This window comes from Lissotriton vulgaris, chromosome 8, assembly GCF_964263255.1.
Source record: "Lissotriton vulgaris chromosome 8, aLisVul1.2, whole genome shotgun sequence".
Classification (NCBI taxonomy): domain Eukaryota; kingdom Metazoa; phylum Chordata; class Amphibia; order Caudata; family Salamandridae; genus Lissotriton; species Lissotriton vulgaris.
The window spans coordinates 163,375,771-163,392,983 of record NC_141696.1 but is presented as its reverse complement, the minus strand read 5'-3'; the positions used below and the strand labels follow the sequence as shown (position 1 = coordinate 163,392,983).

Sequence of the window (17,213 nt, the reverse complement as noted above, 5' to 3'; positions counted from 1 at the left end):
CACCCTCACGCACCATCACACCCTCACCTCCCCTCACACACCCTCTCACCCACCCTCACTCACCCTCACTCACCCTCGCACACCCTCACACCTCCTCACCCTCACACCTCCTCACCTTTACACCCTCACTCAGCCTCACACCCCCTCCCCCACCTTCACACCCTCACCCCTCATCCTCACTCACCCTCACAACCCCCTCACCCCCCTCACCCTTACAACCCTCTCACCCTCACACACCCTCACCCTCACATCCCCCACCCTCTCACATCCTCACACCCTCACACCATCACACACTCACCCTCACACCATCAAACCCTCACTCACCCTCACACCATCACACACTCACCTTCACACCATCAAAGCCTCACTCATCCTCACACACCCTCACACCTCCTCGCCCACACACCCTCACTCACCCTCACTCACCCTTACACCCCTTCACCCTCCCTCACTCACCCTCACACACCCCCTCACCCTCACACACCCCCTCACCCTCACACACACCCTCACCCCCACACACCCTCTCACCCCCACACACCCTCACCCCTACACCCCCCTCACCCTCACACACACACACCCTCACTCACTCTCACCCCCTCTCACCACCTCACCCACCCTCACCCACCCTCATCCACCCTCACCCACCCTCACACCCCCTCACCCACCCCCATCCCCTCACCCTCACACCCCCTCTCACCCCCACACATCCTCTCCCTGCATCACTCATTCGCCACCACAACATCAATCTGTGCAACCATTCAACAACTAGTTCAAATATGTTCTCTCAATGTTTCAAGCTTTATTACAAATGTAACAAAAAGATGTTAATATTTCACTTCTGTTCTAGGAGTTTTTAACAATAAAAGACACTGAACATAATCTTCACAAGTTATTTACAAAAGTTTAAGCTACTGCCATTATAAATTACAATACCTTTTTATTTAAGTATTAATTATGTTAAAAAAAATAAAAGCCATTGTTATTTGTAATATCAATACATGTAAGTCACATAAATACAACACATATTGCATTACAAGTGCTATATGTGTCACATTTGCGAAAGTTATAACTATTGGCATTGTAAATGACAAAGCTATTAATTTCGCCATTTTCAAAAACAAAACCTAACTAAAAAATGTGTCATTTACAATTCCAATAGCTCAAGCTTTCCTAATGCGAGACCTATTGCATTGCAAATGCTTGTTTATCTGAGCAATTCTTGTTCTCTCTCTCTCTGTATTCCTGTCTCTTAGGTTCCTGTTCTTCATTTGTTCTCTTTTTCGTTGTCTCTGAATTTCCTGCTCTCCATTTATTCTCCTTTTCTCCGACCTTTATTCGTGCTCTCTTTCTTATAATTGTATCGAGATTGTCTTCTCATTTGAGCCGTCGAATGTCCATTCTTAAACTACCGATTCAGTCACAATGCCAGCTTTCTTCAGTGTAAGTCAATGGGAAAGGTATTTTTTCAAAAGGTATTTACTGATTTGCCCCAAAAGGGAATAACTCAGATGTAAATCACAATAGCAGAATTCAGTTTGAGAGCTGAGTATTTTAAAGGCCAAACAAACTATCTCGTAGAATAACCACAGAGTTCCTGTGGAACACTCTCGCGAACACAAGAAATACATCTTGAGTGGTGATAGGCTGACTGAATATGGCCATGTCAAATGGCGGGTGAGGATACATCAACTAACCAACCAATTACACTTGGTCATACATTCACACTGAAGGCAAAGCTGTGACCTTAGGAGTAGTGTTTGATGCACGTATGCCTGAGGAGCACTACCCTAGGATTTGATGCAGCTGCTCATTAGCACATCAGGCTTCTCAGTAGAGTCCATCCTGCCTCGAGGCGCGTGAGAAGCCAATGGTACCCATACTAGATAAAAAGATGGACTACAGCAATGTGCTCATGGCCAGTACAGCTTAGTAGAACAATGCAAATCTCCACTTGGTTTGGAATATGGCGATGTGAGCCACATTCAGTCTTACTCCATGAGACCATGGAGTATATTCACAAGGAAATGACGCAGAATGGCGCTGCAGCACATTTTGTAGCTCTGCACTGCGTCATTTAAAAACACAGGGCTGCGCCGCATTCACAAGAATACGCCGCACCCCTATGTTTTCCCTTGCTCTGGTGCTAAAAAAAGCTACCTAGCGCCAACACAGACACCCTCGCGCCACAGTGCAAGGGTGTATGTGTTGCAGAGAATGATTGTTTATGTGCAGGAATGGACACCTTTCTTGACATAAGCAATATTTAAAGGAGATTTGCTCTTTCTATATGTGCTGCAGAAGGCAGCACAAATAGAAAGAGCAAAAATGTCTGTCTGTCTGTCAACTCTGCTTCCTATCAGTTGGTCTAAGTAACTAAGTACATCCTCCCTGTAGTGTCCGAAAATGGTGCAGGACCACACAATATGTCTGCCTCTACTTCTAGGCACCTAAGACACACTTATCCGGTACTATCTGAAATATTTTATGCAAGTGATTGGGCATGAAATATGTATGGTGCAGAATGCATGTTTTCCCAATACCCGCACCAAATGAGCATAGATTTTGTTAGAATCCTGGTCATCAATGTGCCATCCTTGGCACACCGACTGAATACGAGCTGGCTAACACGACGGTGCTGCCTTTGCCCAGCTCTGGGGACTGATGAACATCTTTGCGGGTCCCATCTGGGAGCCGGGACACGGGAAGACCGATGCACACACTACAGCACGGTTGTACCAGTGCGACTGATATCGGTATTGTGCTGGCTAGAGCTCCCAGCTAATGGCCTGCAGCCGAAAACGAGTGCTCCGCCTGGAAAGCAGTGTGTCCTCAGGTGTGTCTCGAGTTATGAGGAAACGGGGGTAGGCGGAACCTGAGGCAGCTACCCCCTGTCGGAGCAACTTATTTGGACTCAGACAATCAGAGAGGCCCCTGTTGGGAGGTGGTTGGGGCACCCTCTCTCATAATGGAGCTACACAGGCCCTGGTAGAACCTGTGAGAGGTTTACAGCAACCAGTTGAATCAGTTTGATTTCCCTCAAAAGGTGCAGCAACAGAAGAGAAGAGACATCCCGGGCTCTCACCTTCAATTTGGTCCAGTGCAAACAAGGAAGGCCTCTGATGAGCCTCTGCAAAGGCTCCCTTGTTTACAGCAGCGGGGAGACCCTAATGGGCCAAGTGGGAGCCCTCGAGGTGCGTGGGAGAGCAGGAGAGGTTTGGACTCTCTTGTGTCATTTATAGTACAGTGGAGGCCCCCAAACCCACCATGGGCTCTGGTTGCTAATGGTGGAAGGGCGGCCAGGGGGTGGGGGTGGAGGGGGGGGTGTGGGGGGGATGGGGGGGTGAACGGAGAACAGGAATTCCTTCTGCCCACATCAGTAATAAACAACATCAACTTTGTCATTTGGGAGTGGAGGAGTGAACAGTGATTGGTGCCGAGAGGAGTACTGCATTGGGCAAGGACAGAGCAGCAAAGAAGGTTCAGGGCAATAAAATAATGAACTATGTTGCACCAAAAGCTGGCGAAACTCTTCAGGAGTGGAGAATGGAAGTGAATAAGAGAAAGGTCCTGAACTGACACCTTCGGACATTATGACTGAGATGGAGGACATGCGCAATATGGCACATCACGTATCTGAGATTGAGGGACATGTCAGCACAATGCAAGAAGAAATTAAAACCCTGAAATCAATGTTGCTGTGCTGAAGACCCAGACGTCCATGCAGTAAGGGCACCTTGAGGACACGAAGGGGCACTCAAGTCATAATAAACTTCAATTTGTGGGGCTCCCTGAGTGTGTAGAGGGCCCCTAGGCTGAACTGTTTCTGGAATAATGAATCACAGGTGCATTACAGCCGCTGAGACTGGCTAAATTCTTTTCCATAGAATGGGTTTTCGATCGACGGCTGCACCCCCAACACCTGGGGCTCCACCCAAGGCAGTAATTGCCAGACTGTTTAACCACAGAGACTGCAACGTGATCCTACAACACACCCGCAAAACTGGAACAATACAATATGCAAAATCTACTATCTTAATCTTTCTAAATTTACATAAAAGAAGTCCAGGATATGCGCAAATCCTTCATGTTAGTAAAGAGGAAGCTAAGGGAGCTACAATGTACCATACAGCCTTATATTCCCTGCCAAACTGCATTCAACATGCTGGAAAGGTGCAATTCTTCACTACACCAGATGAAGTCTGGGATTGGCTGGATCCGTAGAGGTCGAACGATGTTGTGCTTGACTAGGCAGAAGGGGTCCCCCATCGATGGCAAATAATAAAACCGAGAAGGTCAGGGCATTCCCTTGCAAGGGCAGTGCATGGAGAAGATCAAGTGTATAATCGTCCGCAAAGATGGCACACTAGAGCGATATTGGGAGATTAAGAAGAGGATGACGTTGACCCGAATGCTGGCCCCTATCTCTGAGTCAAACCAACTTCTAGAGGAGGAACTGTAGGCCGAGGCAGCGTGTCAGTCAGACTGATCTCTGTGGACACCCAACGGTTGGGAAATTTTATTCTGACGGCTACCAAGGTCCCCCCTCAGGACACTGGACAAATGAATGAGCAGAAGTACATTTATTACATTTCCACTCGTCCGTATATTCACGGGTATTAGGTAGGACCAGATTAAGGTGCTTTGTTGTAGGTATTGATAGGATGACTCACAGGGCTGAGTGAGATACGTTCCGGGGAGTGGTACTTCTGCAGTGGTGGCGATGTATTCAGTAGTGTCCAAGAGGTAGTGCTCTGCAGTGCAACAAAAGAATGAGGGTGGAACAGGGGGTTTATATTTAGTAATTAAGACATTACTAAATACTAGCCCCCCCAACCAGTGTAGTACTGGTTGGGGGGTAGCACTAAGAGTTCTTTTTTCTGTTAACTTATTCAATTTTTTACTTAATAGGTTATAGAAGGGGTTTGACACACTACTCTGGGGTGGATGTTGGGGACTTTTCTTATTGTTCTGTTACACTGGTAAAGTGGGGTACATTTGAGATCCTAGAGACATACATAAGCAGTCGCTCCACTACATATAGTGTACGGTCCTATGCAGGTACAATGGGGTGTGTTATTTGTAAGGGAGAGAACAAACATACAATATCAAAAGTTCACATAAGATAATTACGTGGTCTTAACAATTTCACCAAACACCACAGGGTCTACTCTTACCTGAAGCGCTATGGAATCAGTATAGCACTCATACAGGAGACACATCTCCACGGAGACGATATAATCAAACTCTGTAAAAAATGGATGAGGTATGTGTATGGAACCAATTATTCAATTGTACTGGCACCTTATTTTAAGAGTGAAACCAGATTATAGGAAGTAAGAACAGAACAAGACCTCAAAATTAAAAAGATAACAGCAATGCCTCAACTGTGCATATCATCTTTTATATATTATGTTATGACCATTTGTAAAGCGCACATATCACCCCAAGGGGTCTCGTGGTGCTATTGCGGGGCCATTAAAGAAGGGGGTCTTACGACATGGAGAACTGAATTTAGAATAGCCAGGTTTCTAGCTGCTTTTGAAACTGTTTATGGTCTGAGATGGCACAAATATGTGTTGGTGGCTTATTCCATTGTTGAGGGGCCTGGTGAGAGAAAGACCTACCACCATTTTTTGCGGTTTGAACTTTCAGAGGTGTGAGAAGGTATTTTCTTTCAGACCTAAGGTTTTTACTTGGCAAATACCGCTCAAGTTTCTTTTAATAAGTAGCTTGGCTCTGCTCCATGCAGGGCCTTGTGTACAATGCACATAAAAGTTAAAGCAGGTACCCTTCCTGATTGGAAGCCAGTATAGTGATTTCAGGGTAGGTACCGAAGGGGTGCGGGAAGGAAGATTCCGAACTAGTCTGACGGTGGTGCTATGCACTACCTGGAGTGTGGTATACAGGACTCATGCTTGATTGTAGCCTGGTTGCAGGGATGCATGAAATATTTAAGCACTGTTTGAAAAAAAATCTCAGTGATTTCAGTTGCAGGATTGTAAAGATATTTAGCATTTATAAGATCAATATTAAGAAGTCTTTTTGAGTCAATATCATCTTTGTGCTTTTCAACATATAAATATGATTGCAAACCTCATTCGGGGTAATATAGATGCATATTACCCTGAACTGCCAGTAAATGCTTGAGGTGGATTCTAATATGGTAGTTGGTAGATTATGTGTTCTTTGTGACAACACACAATGGAGCATCATTAGTACTATGAAATACACAGCTACCATTTAACGAAGGACAGGTAGACTACACACAGAGCAGGTTGCAACTGATGGTGCTGCACTCACTACAAACATTATTCCTAGTGGAACTAGGAAAAGTGTAACTAACTAGTGTTATTGAAATCTTTCTTGGTGAGCTGTGGAGCAGGCAGTGATGACTTCCTAGCATGGTGTAGATACATCAGTATAGAGAGCTAGTCCCCCAAAGTTGCCTTAACAGATTTATATTCCAAACTGGCAGTCGCACTGGTCTCTGGACTTTACAAACTCTGCTCACTTTGCAGTCAGAGAAAGTAAAGTAAATTATGTCACAATCCTGCTGGGGTATAGAGAGTGTGAAAGAAAAGGCGGTAGGATTTTATTTTTGTAACACACAACAAAATGTAGATGCCTGTAAATGAACTGGACACAATGCAGTTAAGAAATCAAAAGTGAAGCACATTTTTCTGATGGAAACAAAGATTTTTATAGGATCAAAACAAGTCAAGGCACTTTACTTGGTGATTTACAGATGATAAATATTCCCTGAAATTTCCACGCATTATCATTTGTGTGCAATACAATTTTGTCAGTAGAACAAATTTAGTGTCCATTTCAATGGAAAACGTGCTTTCTGTATGATGCACATAATGCTTTAGTTACATAAAAAATTGCCCACCTCATGTCCATTACAGCTAGGTGGGTCATGAAAGTTTGTCATTCTAAAATATGGGTTCTGGTTCTAAAACGTTTGAGAATGAATGTGTTTCTTTTAAGGGAATATATATATATATTGGTATTTTCATGAATGTACAAGTCCTTGAACTCAAGGGATGAAAACATGGTATTTTTTTGTCTAATGGACTAAAGAGGAATTTTGGTATCTTCATGGATGCACATGTCCTTGAGCTCAAGGAATGAAAACATGTTTTTTTGTCTAAAGCGACCACTAAGAATTGTTAGCTTCGAACTTACTGTCAAGAATAAAGTATTCATGGTGACAGAAAATGTGAATTGATGCATTATTGCAATTCTGTTCCCCTGGGCTCTCAACCCCCCGACCATTCAACTTGATACCTAGAGCAAACCGAGTCCCAGAGCTGGAGAATATGAACATATATAGATAAATAGAGCATGAAAGCGTGGCTATGTCACAGGCTTATTAGTCGAGCCTTCAAATGCTTTCAACACACAACCCCTACATATCTAATAGAAAACAATTGGAAAGAAGATTTTCAGTGCAGGCTGTGGGTGGCCTTCCCCACCTAGGTCAGTGCCATAGGGACCACTGTCTCACTTTCAGGGGGTGAAAATATCGTTCAACATAAATATTGTTGCAAAAATAAGTAAGTAAAGTAAACAAAGCTTTACTTTACTTTACTTAACTCCTCATGTATGTACCTACAAATATGTAGATGTGGAATCAAGAGTAGTAAATCTATACTTGCCTTCTCAATATTTGGGTCCTTGATATTTTTGTAACCATATTTTTGTCACTTGCTATTTTGCTCCAACAATCAGGAAATAACTAAAGGATGGAAACTTTTCTTTTTTCTGCCAAAGAGTGCCGTAGATGGAACATGGGGCCAGATGCTTTCTTTAGGCCGCGAATGTCCCGTTTCACAGAATTGGGCCATCAGAAAAGCATGTTTCCATGTACCAAACCCTAATTTGCGATTCAGTATCCTATTACCAAATTGCAAAATGGGTTCGCGATTTGGTATTAGGAAGGGGCGTGTTATGGGTGTCCCTTCCTAATAGCGACTCGCAGTGGCATATATGAATGTTTTGCGACCGAAATGTGGTTGCAAAACATTCACATTTCACTGCCTACTTCAAGTAGGTGGTAACCCATTCTCAGACCAAAAGGGGTCCCCAAGGGATCCCTACCGCTTTGTGAATGGTTGTAAAAACGGTTTTTAAGAGCAGGCAGTGGTCCCATGGACCACTGCCTACTCTTAAAAATTAAAATAAATATTTTATTTGTTTTTGCAAGGCATCCCATTTTCCTCTAATGAAAACGGACTGCATAAAAAAAATTGCCTTATTTAAAAGCAATCACAGGCATGGTGGTCTGCTGACCCGAGCATGCCACCATCCCTGTGATTTTAGCCATTCCAGTGAACTGCTTAACAATGTCCCCCTCCCTAAAAAATGTCTTTTTACTTTTGTCACGCATCACAAAAATACCGGCTTGAAATTTGGTTATTTACACTTGTAAGCTTGCCCATGCTGGCATTTCTGGAAATTAAAATGTACCGGCTATGGGAAAGTAAGCCTAAATTAATTTATAATGTAAATTTATTTTTGGTTTCTACAACTGAAAAATATTATTTCGCTATTTAAAAAACATTTTGCTTATTCCAAATTTCTTGACAGCTCCGCTTATTCACAACTTATTTTTGCATCCACTGCTGAATTTGACAGGAGTAAATCTCTAACCCTGTCCTGGGTGGGAATAACCACCAACTAACAAGTGAGAAGGTGTTCACGCACTTTGGCAGACATCCACCCTGGAAGGCCAACAACCAAAACTCTGTGGGCAGTTATGCACACATAGAAAATTCTCCTGTGCTGAAGGAATTTTTAAGTTTGAATAAATCCAGTTCCAATTTCAGATTCATGTTTTTGAATCATCAGCATTCCTTTTTACTTATAAATAGGCCTGGGCGGCGAACTCCGTTCTGTTTGCAGAGCTTGCGGAGTTTTCCGCACTCCACGGAGCATGCGGAGTTCTGAAAAACTCAGCGTTAAGTTGGTGAGCGTGGAAAATCCAACGTTAGACCACTAGCCAGCGAGATTTCTCAACTCGGGTGGTCGCAGATGGTCACAACCACCCTTGTTGAGAAACCATCCGTTCGCGTTGAGGAAGCTGCTCCTCTACTTGAGCAGCAGAAAGAAGCACCACCCTCTTGCGCTGCACATTGTGCTGTTCGCACGGGGACAAACACCTGGTGCTGAAAATCAGCATGAACAGTGCGAGCTAACGCACTCCACCGCTTGCGGAACTCAGTGAAGCACAGCTGAGTTTTGGGTCACTTCGTGGAGTTCCACTATGCGGAACTCCACATACTCCACCCAGGCCACTCATAAATCATGTTCTCAAGCGACCTAGTTGCTCATTTACCTGTGTGAACCAGACCTAAACTTCACAGTTTAGTAATGGATTTAATAATGATTTGTCTTAAGTACATTCTGCTACTGTGTCAATGTGGCTTAATTTCAGTTTATCATGTACTATATTTGCAGGTTTCACCCCTCTTCGGAACGATCTACGGCTCCATTTACTTTTTGGCTTGCGCCATGAGCAATGCTTGGAAACAAGGAGCCTGGATTTCTGGCACCAATTTGGCAGAGTACACCAGAAACCTTGACTGTCCTGGATTCAATCACAGGCTACTTACTGATAGTAAAGGAAATGGGCTGACTAACTACGTGGTGCTGGACACCGACGGCAAACTGAACCAGCTCTTTCCTACCTATGCGGTCGAGCTGTCCTCCAACTTGGTGAGATTCCTTGGAAAGACAATCAGATTTCCTGGTGGCACACCACCCCCTGCAGATTCCAGTTGTTGGTTTGATCCAGACACGCTGTGCATAGGAGGTAATGGAATACCCATTGGTTAAATTTTTTGCAGAAACATCACATTCACTGTATTTTTTGAAATATTTTTATATAAGGAGAAGGTATCTTAAAATAACATAGATTATATTTTAGTCTTTTGTTTACTTCATAGACTAGTTCTTATTTCTGAGTTCAACAGGGCACTCTTTGAAAGGGTGGTGTAAGCATAACGGTATTACATTGAAGATGTAATAACATCACCTCTGCTGGGAATTTCCATATTCATTGTCCTTGGATTTAAGGGTAGCAGTACCTCTGTTGGGGAATGCCAAACCCATATAACATGGATTCAAGAATTTTAGGCAATACATGAAAATATTATTGTATTATTGCTTATGTGCACAGTTAAGTGGTAATCTGTCATTGTTTTGCATGGTGATGTGTACTATTAATGCATTTGCAATGTGGTATTATTGTGCTGAATAATAATGGATTAACGGGCAGTTGTGCTGATGCTATATATTCATGTCATTACTGTGGTACTCTAAATGAAGAGTCTGGATTACTGTAAAGCATTCTGATGCCATTGTGGAGTATGCTCTAAAAATGTTGTTAAAATGTGGTCTAATGCCAGTATTGTAGCCAGTGTTTCATATGCCCTAGAGCAAGAAAGGAAATGGCCTCCCTGACTGCTGTTTAGTTTACAGAATACATGAATAATGAGGGTTCAGTGGGCTACTCATTCCTCTGGGCCTTTGGGCACCAATGGAAACTACAGCCGCGGCTGGGTCTTTGCAAATCTAAAATATGCCTTTATGTTGCCCAGTATCACATTACACAATGCAAAGACTTAGTAAATATGGGCCATAGAGTCTATGTTACTCCCCAAAATCTCATAACCTCTGTTATTTCCCTACCACAGAACCACAAAGACCCCCAGTAAAGATAAAACAGAGATGCAGAAGCAAAAAGGATTTCACTAGGCCACACTTGGCGGTATTTTATCTAATAATAATAAGTGGATTGTTTTCAATCTTCCACTAATTCAAAAGTTGTCTTATGTCAGGCTTGTGTAGTTCATCTACTACTGTTTTTTCTGCATTCTAGGACTAGTAGTTAGGTTTCTATGTTTACAAAAGCAGGGTTATGACATTCAAAATATAGAGGTAAAATAAAGACAAATTGTGAGCAGTACATGTAATTGTGAATTGTTTTCCTTACAATTCTGTACAAGTTGACCTTTCACCAGCACTGTTCTTTATCAAGCAATTGGAATGCCAATAGGTTTTGGGCTATAAGAGTACTCTTTTGGCTTAGATAGCTGTCACACATGGGTGAACATATATGACAGCCATCTTTAAAGGCATTTTGTAATGTCTTAACAACTACTGTTTAAAGATGGTCACCATGAAAGTTCTCACATCCATAGAGAGCAACTTGGAAAAACATTTTCGTTTATTTTAACATGTCTCTTTCTAAGACTGCTACCATGGATGCACATGCATCTGAGGTGGCCTTTGTTCAATGGGATTTGTTAAAATAAAACAAAAAGATTCAAAGGTGCCCAAATCACATGAGCACACAAGGGTGGCCATATTGAAATGGTCCAAAAACATTTTAAAGATGGTCACCCACTAACAGTGCAGTGGGCTGTAAAAACTGATAGAAAATGGAGAACTATGTGGGGCAAGAGGATGCTGGTTTGAATGGGGGAAAGGGATAGAAGTGGAGCATGGAGAAAGACGGATAGAAAGTAGTCCCCTCAAGGCATTACAAAGCAAGGTCTGGTGTAATCAGTGGAAGATTGCCTCTCCCACTCAAAACACTGTAAGACCTAAATGCTCCTGCATTGGACAACCACAAGAATAGTGAGAAAAAATAACAAAATCAGGAGCAGCAAAGTGAGATAGATAAGAATGCCATTCAATTTTAAGCAAGATTTTTCCAAAAGCCTACTCTAAGGATATATAATGTATTGGAAACAATAGGTCTGGCCAACAGACAGCTAAACCTGTCTGTAGGTGAGACCGAATAAGGGTTTAAACGTGGCTTTGATGCATTTTGTGGCTCTGTTAGGTGGACTGATTTATTTATTTATTTATGTTTCTTATAAAGCGCAGGAATTCAATCTCCAAAGAGATATCTCCGCGCTGTGTTGTTCCGAAGATAAGTAAGGACAGAAAGTTTGTATGACATATCTAGGGTTGCTGGGTGGGAAACAGGTACGTCTTCGGATATTTTCTGAAAGTAACAAGATTGGAATTTTGTCTTAGGAAGGGGGGTAGTGAATTCCATAGCTCTAGTTGAAGGACCTTTGCTGCCCTCTCAAACATTTGAGAGGGTTACTACAAGAGAGTAAGTACATCATCTTTGTTGCAGCATCTCTGCAGGTCATCCTGAGGTAAATAAGGAAGAATTGGTCCTGCTGCAATTGGAACAGCCAAGTCTGAATTGCTAGGTCATGTTCCAATCGCAAGCAACCTCGAACTACAGGGTACCTCATCGGGCAGCTGGGACTGGACTGTTTCTCTTGGATCAGGACCAAGTTTCTACAAAAAATAATGATTTACAAAAATTGATTGCAACATAAGTCCATAATGCCAGATTTCATGGTTTGTCATGTTTATTTCCTACGACTGATCAAATGAACACTCTACTCTTTCAACTTCGGACATTACTACTAAATATCATTATTCCAGAAGACTTTGAAAAAACTGCGTATGCTTTTCCAAGGGAGCCACAAATAGCCATTTGTTATTTCTACCACCAATGTCTACCCACCTGAGTGAGAGCACTAGCTAGTTTAATCCGCACCACATCACCCTTTATTACAATGAAGAGTTATTACATGCTCATCTCTATATCACAGTGACCTTTACATTGGCAGGCACAACATTGTCAAAAGTAAGTATAATAAAAAAATGTAACTTAATTTGATGAAAACGAATAAAAACAATAAACGAATGCACATTTTTAATGTCAAAATGTATATTTACTAAATATCAAAACAGGGATTAAAAAGGGCATTGACGGAATCCTCAAAAAACAATACATAAGATTAAAAAATATAGCTAACAATTTACGATAGTTTGATGGAATTTAAAGTAAATAAAGATAATGCAATAAGTTAAATGTATATTAAATATATGTTGGAAGAATAAAGTAAAAAGGAGGGGATTAAGGGAGTCACCCCAAATAAGATGTAAATTTAAAGTTATCAATTAAGTTATGTAAGTACATTTAATTAATCATTAAAAGGGTAACTAGTATAAGGTGAAATAAACATGTAACTTATATTTAAATACAAACAAAAATGGAGGTGATGTCCCAAATAACACATAATTAAAAAATTAAATTCATCATATTTATTTAAATTATATGGTATTAAATTACAATGGAACCAAGTAACAAAAAAGAAAGGTGATGGGGCTATCACCCTAAAATAAAACAATATTTTTCAAATAACAGTAACACTTAATAAGAAGTGTTTGTAAGGAACAAGAACATTGTATGTAAAGAATGACAAATAATATAAATAAAATACAAATGTTTAGGGACATATTATGAATAGAAAAGAATGGAAATACACTTCATACAAAGTTAACTATTACGACTTTTGGAGGTGCTGGGGTGGACAGTATGTCACTGCTGTGCCCCTGCACCGCCAAAAGTCACCACCACTCGCCAGCCCACCAGCTCACTTAAAACCTAAAAGTGGGCTTGCAGGCGGGTAGTGTGGCGGTTCCTTAGCTGTGCCTGTTTCAAAGACAGAGGTGCTTTTGAAAAAGGCACCACACAACAAGGTTCCAGCACTGCATGGACTCAAAAGTCCATGCAGTACAGGAACTGGTGAGCAAGCACAGAGAAGGAAACTTGTTGGGTTCCCTTTGTTTGCTCCCCGCCACAGTCTACATGGAGTAAGAACCTCCACAACACTGCTGGGAGAGAGGAAACTCCTAATATGCTTGACTGGACCTCAGCTGTCCTGCCAAGCATATTGCAGCCTCCTGACCACCATGCCACTGCCGGGAAAAGGCAGTTCCATGCGGGGGCCCATGGCGGTCCAACAGGTCAAGTCTTAAAAGGGTGGTCGGACCAACAATGTGGCAGTGGCTGGCCTGCCACCATGAGTCTAGTGGTCCTCAGACCCCAAGACTTGTAATCTGTCCCATAGTCACCTGGAATAATGGGATTCCTGGTATGTGACATTTTCTACATAAGTATTAATGTGCCACATTTCTCACGTAGTCAGCCAACAAAATAATCTGTTTTTATCTCAAACGAATTAAAGGTTACTAAAAAGTGCCATATGTGGTGCTGTGTGGTGACAGACACTTAGCAAAGTTAATAAAGGCTTCTGATTGCTGTTTTAAGGTAATAACCTGATATTAATGATGAGAAACGTTTGACAGACAGCACTAAGAACACATGATTTGTCCTTTTTTCTTTTCATAATGATGTCAATATTGCTGCATGAATTAATCATAATTGCTGCAAAATCAGAATGGCCCTGATGATAGGATAAGTAATTTAGGCTAGATTAAAAAAATGCAAATAATTTGAGGGAATAAATATAAAGGATATTAATAAAATAACATTATTACTAAAACCTGGTTTATTCACTTGGAACCACTTGCTTATACTGTAAGGTGTATTTGATGCTCCTGAGAACTTCTGATTAATTGTCCTTTTGGATGTGGAAAGCAAATGCTTTGCCAGAATATTAAACTTACAGCTTGAATAATGGGCAGTAGAAAATCAATCAATCCTTTGCTTCCAAACATGATTTTAAAAGGGCTGTAATATTGAGGATAATCTGTTATGTATAACTACACTGGTTGGGCAAACAATGGCGTCAAAAGGGAAATCTTTTTGTTCTGCATTTATTGATTTTTACCACAGCATTCAATAATGTAGTTAGAGAAAATGTATGGGCTAAATTGGCCAAAATAGGTATTCCAATCTCATTACTAAATGCCATATAATATGTTTGTACTCAGAAACTTGGTTTAAAATGAACATAACTGCAATATAGACCAAGTCTTGGAAAATATTTACAAACAAGGGATAAAACCAAGGCTGTATCCTAGCACTTCGCCTCTTTAATCTATATCTAGGTGATATGAGGTAAGCAATTGATGAGTCAAGACCCTCCAACCCCTGATGTTGGCTAAAATCCAAGTTCTACAGTATGCAGACAACACAGTTAAATTAGATCAGACAGCAATTAGGTTGCAGGGATATTTGGATGCCTATTCTCTTTATTGTGATATGAATAGCACTCAAATTAACATACCTAAAGCAAAGATAATAATATTCAGCCACAAATTGAATGAAAATGTCTCCTGACAGTTGAAAAATGAGATAATGATGAGGGTACCAACATATAAAAATCTTGGAGTATGGATCGACGAAAGAGGTCAATCGCAGGTCTATGTTAAAGCCCCAAGGTGCTCGGCCCAACCTTAAACTTTGCACTTCAAAGATTGTTAAAAAACATGATAGGCCCAGATACTAACATCTATGCCTTGTTTCCCTGGAAACATTGATTTATATTGTATGCACTTGCAGGAAACTAAAATGTGAGGAAATTCTGGTTGCACCCAATTTTTTGATATTTTACCATTTGATCCTTCATTAAAGCTAAACAGCCCTGCCTGAAAGGAAAATCAAGCCAACTGTCAGCCTGTTTTTCAAAATATATGAAAGTGCCACATAAGGAATTGGTTTTAATAAAGAACCATAACTAGTGTAAGAGTAACTCTCGATTTGTGAAAAAGAAATAACTTTAAACTATCAGCTATATAAGGATAGCGATTTTAAAGTCTGATTGTATTGTCAATCCAATGTAACTATTTTATTGTGATTCATTGTCATTTATCCCTCTTGATTAGAATTTCAAGAATGGAAATTTTGTTATTATTTCCATTATTAATTCATGCACCAAATAATATATCTATTTATAACTATCTACCTGATCATACCAGAACACATGAATCTTTCTCCCTGCAGGGAATCACAATGCGGTCACTACAATGACCGCGTTGTGATTCCGTATACCATTACTCCGCAAGACGAAACAACGACTTGCGGAGGGGGGGAAGGTGTTGGATTTAAAATCCAATACCTTCCCTATTGTCCACACAGACAGGAGTTGGAATAGTAAATTATACTATTCCAACATCCAGTGCCCCCCCTCCGCAAGTCTTAGTTCCGACTTGCGGTGTAATGGTATGCGGAATCACAATGCGGTCGTAGTAACAACCGCGTTGTGATTCCCTGTGGGGAGAAATACAGCGGGATAATATCATACATTCTATTGGTGGTGACTCCAATAGTTGATCTCTTCTTCTGTGACATTTATGAGTGAGTTCAAAGGAAGTAGTTGGGTGCAAGTGTGGGATTATGATCCTTAAACCCTCATTATAAAACAGTGAATAACCGAGATTTTGGTGGAAAAGGAGCCTTTGTTAACAATTTGGATTCCAGTTCAGTGCCGGATTAGTTTTCCTTGAATGGCTTTAGCAGTACGGTCTCACTTAGCACTCACAAGGTGGTGGATGAATTGTGAGCCTATTGCCAATAAGGATGGATTGTAAAGAACTATTCTAATATTACTTTCCAAAGATGTTTAGAGACATTCATATACTTGTAGAGCCATAAATCTAGAAGCAATTATTTTTGGTGAAGGTGTGTGATGTATGTGATAATTTGAGACTTGGAACAGAGATGATCCTATATATTTTTGAAATTATGTTTTCACAGAATTCTTATGGAATTCACAAAACAACTTCCCTGTAGAGTTGCTATGGATAAAATGACTTTGTTTATTTTGACAGATCTAAGATGGGGTTTGAGGATACACAGCAAATAGAAAGAAAGTAGGTATAAAGTTGGAGACCTTATAGAGCATGTGTTAAGGTTATGCAATCAAATAGACAAACTAGATGTCAGGGGATAATCATCGCAAACATAAGGAGATGATGGACCGAGCACTAAAACCTTTCAGACACTCATCCCCAGTCACTAAGAGATCTGTGTTGAATCCATCATCGATCTTTAGCTCACTTTGCTGTTCCAGTTCAGATCCAGTCATATGCAAATCAGTCTTGACCCTGTTCGTTCCTCATGGGAACACTCCAGCCTAAACTGCCAAGTCAGGTCTTCTTCCCTGGACCGGAAACAAGCATCTTGAGACCTGTTTTAGGGTAACACCTCTCATCAGCCAGGCTAACTTGAATTCAGTGGGAAAGTGAGCAAGGGACCCTCAACTGGGCATAACCTGCTTAGGATGAACAAAGCAAACCTAAGGCGATGATGGACGGAGCGCTGACACTTTACATACACTAACCCCCATTCACTCTTTGATCTGGGTTAAATTAGTCATCGTTCTTTAGCTCACTTCACCACCCCACTTCAGAACCAGCCATATGCA

General features: G+C 41.3%; 1 protein-coding gene across 1 annotated transcript in view; it reads left to right on the top strand.

The window, feature by feature from the left end:
- LOC147696807 (retinal guanylyl cyclase 2-like) overlaps positions 1 to 17,213 on the top strand; it is a 408,956-nt gene that overhangs the window by 146,679 nt on the left and 245,064 nt on the right. Inside the window, exon 3 of the mRNA XM_086933248.1 lies at positions 9,463 to 9,817. Coding sequence (XP_086789374.1) covers positions 9,463 to 9,817 — 355 coding nt within the window. The remainder of the gene's footprint in view (positions 1 to 9,462; positions 9,818 to 17,213) is intronic.